Here is a 10918-nt window from a genome sequence, read left to right as displayed (position 1 = left end):
AAAACTCTTCTCATCTGGCTCACTGAGGAGGGGACGAAGAGGGCCGGAGGTATGTCTGTGGATGTGGCCTGTTATGGTATTGAAAATAATCTCTCTGGCCTGGAGGATGGTAAACGAGTAAGTAGCTCCACCTGTGGGAGTCATGGCTGTCCAGAGACTTAATGTTCATTAGTAATTGACATGGAGCCCCTTATCAGTGATGTCCCAGCTCTTTGGATTGAGTTGGTGAATGCACAAGTGAGGCATTATAGTTTGAGTATCAGGTTGGCAATATTCAAACAGCTTAAAAGCTGTTGACTTTATAGCTATGGGTTTGGGAAGACTGGGCATAGAGTTGGCAGAACATTTCTTGGCATTTACTTGGGTCATAGCGGATCCTTAAATGCCTGCAAGTAGCCCGTTGGATGTACTTGAAAGGATGTTGAAAGACCATCAGGGCAAGTGAAAATCGACCACAGCCAGGCACGACCTGATATTTAAAGGTGCCCTTCTCTTCTGACGGATGAAATTAATTTTACTGTGGTCGATGTGTTCTTGCTAGTTTACCCAAATGAAGGAAGCAGGAAACAAGGCCACAGACAAAGGCAACTACAGCAGCAGCAACAACCAATGAGTGAACAACTGCAGACACACATTTAGAAGACCAGGTGTGTGTATTCCACGCTATGCTTTAACCCAGACTTGGAAGCTTGTACCTGGGCAATGTGTCCTGCATATTGACTACAAAGCAACTATGTTCCAGCACCAATTTTCTTTTTCTTCTTCTTTTTTTTTAAAGAATGATTTTATTTAACTTTATTTATTTATTCATTTTATTTATTTATTTTAATTTGACCAGAGAGGGACAGAGAGAGAGAGAGGGAGAAAGTGAGAAAGCAAGCCACCAGGTCTGGAACTCAAACCGTGGTCGATAATGTGGATCATGTGGGAATCCAGTGCCCTTAACCACCATACCACCTGCTGGCCCTCCTAACACCAGCCAGGGGTCCTGCAATTCAGTTCTGACACTGCCCAGAGTGAGGGTCAGATTCCATGGGCTTAAGGCTCAATCCCCAACAAGGCTGCTCCCCAGACACCTGCTATAGGTTTCCAGTGTCCATGGGCCACCCACACTTCTGTCAACTGACAACAAATTTGGGGCTGCTCATTTCCTTCAGGTTTGGTGGTTTACTAGAATGACTCACAGAACTCAAGAAAATACTGTATTTACAATTACTGTTTTGTTATTAAAGGGTGCAAATAAACAGCCAGATGAAGAGATATAGAGGACACGGTCTAGGAAGGTCCTGAGCACAGGAATGTTTTGTTTCTGTTGAATCAGGTTATGCCACCCTCCCTGATATCCCAACGTATTCACCAACTGGCAATATCCCCCTGAGCTTTGGTCTCCAGAGTTTTTGTTGGGATTTTAGCATGTAGGCATGACTGAGTCATTGGTCTTGTGTCTGAACTCAATTTCCATTCCCTCTTTCCTCTTTGGGGGTTGGGTTGGTCGCTGAAAGTTCTAGACCTCTAATCACTTGGCTGTTTTTTCTGGTGACCAGCCTTATCTTGAATATTATATATATTGCTGGACTTCCACGTAGTTGACTATGCTTCGAGTCCTGGACCCAGTGACTAAAACTAATGCCAGGTGCATGAGTGTGCATGCACAAAATCCCAAGAGGAAAATGGAGGAGTAGGGATTGTGATGTGGCTATCCCTCCTGGGGGCTGATTTCTTGCTTTCTGTCTCTGTCTCTCTGGGGAGTGCACATGCCCTATAGCAAAAATCTCATTAAAAAATGATGATGTCGAAGGGTTTTATAATGACATCCAACCAATATGTGAATTCTGATTCTTCTTTAGGTTTCTGGGTTTCCTTATATTAGTGTAAATAAAATGCCAGTCCATCTAAGTATGGTTTTTTATTATCGTTGATCAGGTCATATGCGTTCCTGATGTTTCTTCCACGTACCGAGTGCCTGTGATTTTGGAGGAACAAGGCATTGTTAAATATTTTAAAGAGAGACTGAACCTGCCCATTGGTGATTCTGCAAGTAATTTGCTTTTCAAGTGGAGAAATATGGCTGACAGGTACGTGAAAAGACTTACTTATGTGATCTTTAATGATTCCTAGTTTGGGGCAGGACAAAGACATATTTTAAAGGGTAAGTATGTCATATTTGACATTCTGTATGTGTATGCGAGTGATTTTGATTTATTAGTTGATTTCTTAGCTTTTGAATATTTAAAATGTGCAAGTTTTTTGCCTTTTTTTTTTATGAGAGAGATGGGGAGAGAGGGAGGGAAAGGGAGTGAGACAGAGATAGGCATTTTGACAGGGTCTTGCTGTGTCATGATCCTCCTGGCCTGGCCAGTCTCTGCCACCTGTTTTTCTTTTCCTGAATGTAGTTGAGGCATGACTCCACAAAGTCGTAGGCTGGCCACCTTCCTGTGTAGCTCAGGTCCGAGGCAGCAGGTGTAGTCATGACACCTGTAGATCTGGATCCAGACCCTGGACCCTGCTCTTACTGGCTGTGTGAGTTTGGGCAAATTATTTAACCTGTCTGCACTTATTCCCCTGCCTATATACACAGGGGATACCAGTACCTACCTAGTTATGAGAGAAAATACGTAAGCACTTAACATCAAGTTCGGCATGACTAATCAGACTATAGTCCTCTTACCCTTTCACTTCGAATGTTTGAAAAATGCTTTAAACTTTCTGGGGCAAGTAGGATCAGGAATAAAGTGTAGTTTCTGAACTTACTCTAATATGTGATGATACATTTAAGCCCCTGCCCTCCAGAATGCTTAAAGAATCAGTCATTTTGCAGCAATTTTCGGAAGCACTTGGGGCTGATCTTCATTAAGCCCTGAAAGTTTAAATATTTTCACTCTTTTTGTAGAAAATAACTCTTGAATTGGCAGTGTGGTGCAGTAGAAACACTGCTCAAGAGAAGTTGGATGCCGCGTGGCGACTGGGGTTCAAATCCCTGGCCCAGTCGGCCTGAAACACACCGGGCATGTATATGACTACCTCGGATCTGATGCTGAAGGACTGGAGGAAGGGGGTCATGAGCAGACCCTGTGGAGATGAGATGCTCATTTCTCCCTCTCATGTACTTGCACAGGCTCTGTCATGAATAGAGAAAAAAATACTTTTTTTAAAAAAAAGAAAATAGTAGGGCTGGCAGGTGGCGTGGTGGTTAAGGGGGCTGGGCTCCCACATGGCCAACCATGGTTCGAATCCTAGGCCCAGCAGCTTGCTTTTTCACTTTCCCTCTCTCTTGCTTGCTCTTGCTCTGTCCCTCTCTGCTCAAAATAAAAAATAAGTAAATAAATAAAGTAGAGTAGAAATAATTCTTTAAAGAAAAATAGCTCTAAATTATCCTTTATGCTTCCATTGCCTTTTTAATTTTATTTACCAGAGGACATGTGCCCTTGCTAGAGAGAGACAGAGAGTGAGTGAGAGAGAGAGAGAGAGAGCACATCCTCTAGGGGCACAGTCATGCCAGAATCCCTTCTCTTCCAGCTCTCCTTCGTTTTAGAATTTTGGACATGCACACACATGTACCTGGTCTGTTTTTCAGTCTGTTGGGTCAGAGGCTTGAACCATCCAGTCAGTCATATGGGATCTAGCTGCCTTAAGCACCATGCTACTGGCTGGCCCTGGTCTTTCTATTAGTTTCCTGTGGCTGCCACCCATCTTCGCTGTTCCTTGGCTTGTGGCCACATCTCTGTAGTCTCTGTCTCCATCTTCACGTCACCTTCTTGTGTCTTTTCCCTTTCTTGTATAAGGATGCTTGTCATTGGATTTAGGGGCCCCCAGTTCAGGATTGTCACATCTGCAGAGCCTTAACTGTGTCGGCAAAACCCCTTTTTCCCAACATGGTCACAGTCACGAGTTCTGTAGGACATACTTCTGGAGGGGAGAGGGAGGCGCCATTCAGCCTACTACAGTTCGCCAGCAAAGGCTATAGTATGCATTGCTCAAGTATTTGTGAGTCACACTTTGGGACAAGCACCTGCCTCTGATACATGGCTTGCTACCAACTTGTTTTCTGTTATCTACATCCTTTATTTATTCTTCTTCTTCTTTTTTTAACACTTTTTTTTTTTTGGAGAGGTTTTTGCTATAGGGCGCATGCGCTTGCCAGACAGACAGAGAGAGACAGAGAGACAGAAAGCGAGAAATCACCCCCCAGGGGGGATGGCCACACTGCAATCCCTTCTCCTCCATTCTCCTCTCGGGATCTTGGGCACGCACATACACGCGCCCGGTGTGAGTTTTAAGCCACTGGGTCTGGGACGCGAACCATGGTCAACTACGTGGGAGTCCAGCGACATAGCCATTACGCTAACTGCTGGTCCCCTTATTACTATTCTTTAGATCCCTGCCATAGAGTATGTGCACTTACTGGAGAGAGACAGAGAGAGAGGAAAAGTGAGAAATCACCTCTGGGGAGATGGCTATGCTGCAATCCCTTCTCCATTCTCCTCTTGGGATTTGGGGCATGCATGCACAGGCGTGTTTTCCATGCAGCCAGGTCCAGGACTTGAACGTGGAGTCAGCCGTGTGGGGTCCAGTGCTTTTAACCTCCACACCACCTGCTGGTCCCTTTTTATTTATTTATTTTTGAAGACAAGAGTCTCGCCATGAATTTTAGGTGCATGCCACTGTGCCCAGCCTTTAGGTTACACTGAGAATCGAAGCCAAGCCTCTCCTGCAGACCCAGCCTGTGGAGCACAGCGTCGCAGTGGTGCACACACAGGGGGGGCCAGGTGCCTGCACCGTCTGTGGCGAGGTGGTGTGATGGGCAGCTCCAGCATCATCAGAGCAGCATATGATTGGTGGGGAGCTGGCGCTCTAGCACCTTCTCTCAGGTGTGTTCGCCACCTCTCTAGGAAGTATGCTCTTCCACCAGCGTGGCCTCCTTAGCTTCCTGTGCACCTGACTCCACCCGGCCTGTTTGCCTTCACCTTTCTCTTGCACTCGTGGCAGGTGTTGATGTGAAAGAGGGTCGTTCCTCATCACAGCGACAGTTTTCTGAGGTGTTTGGGGGAGGGCTTGCTTCAGAGCCCGGGAACATCTTCAGCCCCAAGATGACATTTCCACATATTTAATACCAGACCAGGTATTTTTTTGCCTTCTTTGAACAGATTTCCTGACAAAAGCAACACTAAAGATTGTGTCTCTAATGGTAAAATGTGATTGAGTGTCTCCTGTAGAATGGAATTTACTCATAAAAATGATCTAAATGGCTTGTAATATTTTAAATAGTTCTCTTAGCACCATTCTTCAGGCATGCCAGGAGGAAGCGACTTTTGTGGGCCAGCTGGGAATGAAACGATTTTAAGCGTAGATACTTTCATGCTTTTTCTTTCACAATGTCACCTTACCAAGTTAATGTCGGGATGTTACCTACTATTAAGCAGAAGGCGTTTTCTTATACAATCTCACCTCATAACCTAATTTAGGAACAGCTCATGGCTATGAGATGGGGACGGCCCTCCCTTCCTTCCTTCCTTCCTTCCTTCCTTCCTTCCTTCCTTCCTTCCTTCCTTCTTTCTCTTCCTTCCTTTCCTTTCCTTACCTTTGTATCTGATTTGTCTGTTCTTCCCTTCCCCTCCTTCTTTCCCTCGTTACTCTTTCCTTCTTTTCTTTTTTCCTCCATAACCAAGGGCAAGAGAGACAGAGAGACACACAGAGAGAGATAGCACTCTCAGCAGGGTTTCAGCACCATGATCCTCCTCCAGCTTCAGCCAGCCCCAGCAAGGTCTCCAGGTGTGGACTGGATTCATACTTCCCATGTGGGTCAGCTTCACAGAGCATGGTATTTCACCACTGTACCACCATGTGGTCCGGATTTATTTCTTTAAATTGTCAGAGAGTGTGTGTGCTCTCCATAGAGAGAGGGAGAGAGCGTGAGAGAGAGAGAAAGAGAGAGAAAGAGAAAATCTTTCAATAGGGCTTGGTCACACCACAATCTCTTCTCTATTTATCCATCTCATTGGGATTTTGGGCATGCATGCACATGTGCCTGGTATGGTTTTAAGCCACCAGCGTGAGGATTTGAACTGTGATCAGCCATGTGGGATTTGACTCTCTCTCTCTCTTTTTTTAAGAGAGAAATTTTTGCTTTAGGGTGCATGTGCTTGCAAAGAAACAGAGAGCGACAGAGAGACAAAAAGCAAGAAATCACCCCCTGGGGGGATGACCACGCCACAATCCTTTCTTCATTTTCCTCTCAGGATTTTGGGTTGACTATGTGGGACTCCAGTGATGGAACCACTGCGCCATCTGCTGGTCCTGGGATCTGACTCGTAACCATCAGATTATGACCCAGCCTCTTATTAATTAATTAATTATTTAAAAATAATTAATTTATTTAATTCCATTTGTTATTATTATTATTATTATTTCAATTTTCCCAAAGAGAGAGAGAAAAGGAAAGTGAGAAAGCAAGTTGCCAGGTCTGAGACCTGAACCATGGTCAGCCGTGTGGGAGTCCAGCACCTTAACCACCATCCCACCTCCCAGCCCTCCTTATTAATTTATTTCTTTAAGATGGGATTTCATGGCGTTGAGATCCTCCCATCTTAGACTCCTAAGCAGCTGGGATTACAGGTGTGTGTCACTGTACCTGGCCTTTAGGTTGGACCAGTTATCAAACTGGGCCTCCCACAGTATCTTCGCAGCTTGTGCTACTGTGACTAGACCTTAAATTTTTTTTAAGAGAGATTTTTTCTATAGGGTGTGTATAATAGCTGGAGAGACAGAAAGCAAGCAAGAAACCAACCCCCAGGGGGGATGACCACACCACAATCCTTTCTCCTCCATTCTCCTCCTCGGATCCTGGGCATGCATGCACACACGCCCGGCATAAGTTTAAGCCACCAGGTCCTGGACTTGAACCGTGGTCAACTACATGGGAGTCCAGCCACATAGCCATTACATCAACTGCTGGTCCCTATTTACTTATTTTCTAAAGAATCATTTTATTCATTCATTTATTTTAATTTGACTAGAGAGAGACACAGAGAAAGAGAAAGAAGGGGAAAGAGAGAAAGCAAGCCACCAGGACTGGGACTTGAACTGTGGTCAGCCATGTGAGAGTATCCAGTGCCTTAACCACCACGCCACCTGTTGGTCCTCTATTTACTTATTTATTTGTTTATTCGTTGTGATTTTCGGACCGCCAGATCCAGGACTTGAACCGTGGTTGACCATGTGGGAGTCCAGTACTTCAGCCACAATGCCACCTGCTAACCCTGGGATTTCATACGATTTTTAAGTCCGTTTGGTGGGCAAATTTTGCATCTTGGGGTGTTTGAGCCGAGTATATCAACACATCATGTTGTATGTGCCTAACATTTTAAAATGTGTCTTGGGATAAGAGTGGTGGCTGCCAACATTAAATTTTCATGTTCTGTTATACACATGTAACCTTTGCACTTGTCTTCCTTCCCAGGTATGAAAGGCTACAGAAAACATGCTCTATTGCGCTGGTCGGCAAATACACTAAGCTCAGGGATTGCTATACCTCTGTGTTTAAAGCCCTGGAACACTCGGCCCTGGCCATCAACCACAAGTTGAATCTGATGGTGAGTCCTGGCCTGTTATTCCAGATATTATAGTCATTCACTCTAATATTTCCTGTTCTAGAGAGGCAGATTGTATTGAAGGGTCCTGGAGACCATCTCAGGATTGATGAGTCCAGAAGGACTCATAGGACTCAGCGTGGAACACTATTCACAGTTACGATTTGTCATAGTCAAAGAATACAGAGCAAAATTAGCAAAGGAAAAAGTCGCATGGGGTAAAGTGTGAGGGAAGCCAGGTGCAGACTTTCCCTAGTGGAGTCTCACAGATTAAGCTCAATCTCCCCAGTAATGAGTTGTGATAATACAAGGGGACCTTTCAATGGAATTTATTTTGGTGCAAAAAGTATTTGCAATCTGTGCATAGTTTTCTTTTAATGTACACTTTCCATGAACTTTCTGAAGCCCCTCATCTGTGTGAAATGCTGTCCACTAAGGAAACTCCTTAGAGACTCAGGGCCCAGAGATTGTTCTTTTTTTTTTTTTTTTTTTTTTTTTAAGAATTATTTCTTTAATTTTTATTTATCATCATCATTATTTTTTAATCTGCTACAGTGCATGTGCACTCACCAGAGAGACAGAGAAGGAGAGAAAGTGAGAAAGCAAGCTGCCAGTTTCAGGACTCAAACCATGGTTGGCCCTGTTGGAGTCCAGCGCTCCCAATCTCCACGCCACCTGCTGGCCCCAAGGCCCAGGGCTTTTATACTCACGTGGGCAGCCTCTACTTGTACCCAAATTCCAAAGGAAAGTGGTTGCTCAGCATAGTTATATTGATTGTACAAACACTTCAGGCACAATAAGCCATTCTTACTAGTTCTTAGATAAGAACTGGGGGAGCGGGAGTCCTCCTGAAATCCAAGTTTTCAGATGCCGGCCAAGGGCCACCCTTGTAATAGGCCTTTCCAAGAATAGCAGTTAGGCTTGATGTGTTAACTTTTTTCTACAAATGGGTTAAAAGCACATTTCTGAAACTAGACTTTACGTATCCAAGTAAATATATACTTTGGGCTCATATAACAAGCTTGTATTTGCCTAACAAGAAAATAATAGAATGCTTTTCCCCTGTAGCATTGGGATAGAATCGAGATTTTAAATGCAGCATTCCTCTTGTAACTTGGAGGAGTGAAATCTGGCAAAGTGATTATTACTATTATTGGATATTTGCCATAGGTGCATGTGCTTGCTGGAGAGAGAGAGCGACAGAGAGAGAAGGAAGGTGAGAAATCACCCTCCAGGGAGGATGGCTACACCACAGTCCCTTCTCCTCTATTCTCCTGCCAGGATTTTGGGTATGTATGCACATGTGTTATTCAGACCGCCAGGTCCAGGACTCAAACATCAGAGTCAGCCAGGTGGGATCCAGCATCCTAACCATGCTGCCTGCTGCCCCAATTATTATTACTTTTTAGTCAGTATTATGGGATAGCAGAGGTATAGTTATCATATAAAGTATATTTATCATATATAGCTTGAGTATATGCTTTATTTTTGTTGGGTCTAGAAGTAGAACATGCTCAATGTAAAAAATTTAAACAAAGCATAAATGTTAAATGCAGATGCATTCGGATAGTAATGTTCACAAAAGAAATATTAAAACATTAAAGCTATATACAAATAAAACATTGTATATCTATCTTTCTATATAGATATAGATATATAAAATATATAGATATAAGAGTTGGCAGATGGCATTGTAGTTATTTTGCTAGACTCCCACATGGTTGATTGTGGTTTTCAAGTCCTGGGCTTGATGGCTTGCAAATCATACCGGGCGCATGTGCGTGCATCCCCAAAATTCCAGGAGGGGTATGGAGGAGAAGGGGTTGTCCATGTGGCAATCCTCCCTGGGGAGGGGAGTAATTTCTCAGTTTCTCTCTCTCTTTCTCTCTTTCTCTGGTGAGCGCATGCATCCTATGGCAAAAACGTAAAAAAATTATATATATATATGTGTGTGTGTGTGTGTGTGTGTATGTATACAAAATACATATATGTGGCTGGTATGTACATAGGAATCAATGTGCTTGATGTTTCATTTAATAGAATTCATTGACATTAGCTTCTGCTAAGCACTGTTTGAATCTTGGCCTCATGATTTATATATATGTGTGTGTCTGTGTGTGTGTGTGTGTGTGTGTGTGTGTAATTTTAAAATTAAAAAATTTTGTTTTAGATTTTTTGCCATGGTGTGTGTGCTCACTGAAGAGAGACACAGACAGAGAAAATGAGAAATCACCCCAGGCGGGGGGGGCGTTGCTGGTCATGCTGCATTCCCTTCTCCATGTCCTCTTGGGAATCTGGGCACACACGCACATATGCCCAGTGTGTTTTTCAGGCTGCTGAGTCTGGAACTGGAACTGTGGAGTCATCCGTGTGATCTAGCACCTTGACCACAATGCCACCTGCTGGCCCCTTGCCATATATTTTTTAAAAAATTTAATTTTATTTATTCATTCATCTTAATATGACCACTAACACACACACACACACACACACACACATCAAGAGAGAGAGAGAGAGAGAGAGAGAGAGCAAGCCACCAGGTCTGGGACTTGAACCTTGGTCAGCCATATTTTTTTAAGACCAGTTTGTTTTTGTTTTTCTGGCCCAGCTTGCTGCAATAGCGTTCTGACTGGTTTCCAGCTACCAGTCTTCTCTCCATTTAACATACCAGATGCTCGTTCCTCTGACTTCAGACCTTCCACTGGTGTACTGGTCTGCTCGGGCCATTGTCACCGAGTGCCATAGACTGGGTGCCTTATAGACACTAGATATTTACTGCTCACAGTTCCAGAAGCTGGAAGTCTGACATCAGGGTGCTGGCAGGGTCAGGTTCTGGTGAGGACCCTAGGGCCCTTTTCTGGGTTGTAGATAGCTGACGTCTGGCTCTATCCTCATGTGGTGGAAGGATGAGGGAGCTCTCTGGAGCCTCATGTAAGGGCACTGATAAGGCTCTACCTCCTAATACCATCACCTTGGAAGTTAGCATTTCAACAAACGGATTTTGGGAGATGTGAACTTTGAGACCATTGCAAGTGACTTCAAATATAAACTGTATCATAGCTTCTCAGCTCCATCCCTTGCTTCCCCCCACCAATGAGGTGTCTCCTCTCGCTGGGCAGAGCCTCTTTCAAGGGTACCAAAATGTCCACCACTTTCTTTTCTCTGGGGTTTTATATGAGCTGTTCGTTTGTCCAAGATTTCATATCCTTCTTCCCTCGTCTCTCATTTTTTTCTTTTTGAGAGGTTTTTGCTATAGGGTGTATGTACTTGCCAGAGAGACAGAGAGAGACAGAGAGACAGAAAGCGAGAAATCACCCCCCAGGGGGGATAGC

At 44.1% G+C, this 10918-nt stretch overlaps 1 protein-coding gene across 2 annotated transcripts in view; it reads left to right on the top strand.

Moving 5' to 3' along the window:
* The window catches only part of CTPS2 (CTP synthase 2), a 129787-nt gene that overhangs the window by 20815 nt on the left and 98054 nt on the right, over positions 1-10918 (top strand). For both annotated transcript variants that reach the window (XM_027775459.1, XM_027775458.1), the window contains exons 7-8: positions 1924-2075; positions 7457-7589. In XM_027775459.1, coding sequence (XP_027631260.1) covers positions 1924-2075; positions 7457-7589 — 285 coding nt within the window. The remainder of the gene's footprint in view (positions 1-1923; positions 2076-7456; positions 7590-10918) is intronic.

The sequence above is a fragment of the Tupaia chinensis genome, unplaced genomic scaffold (genome assembly GCF_000334495.1).
Source record: "Tupaia chinensis unplaced genomic scaffold, TupChi_1.0 Scaffold000567_1, whole genome shotgun sequence".
Taxonomy (NCBI): domain Eukaryota; kingdom Metazoa; phylum Chordata; class Mammalia; order Scandentia; family Tupaiidae; genus Tupaia; species Tupaia belangeri.
Note: the sequence above shows the minus strand (reverse complement) of the source record. Positions and strands in the feature narration are given on the sequence as shown.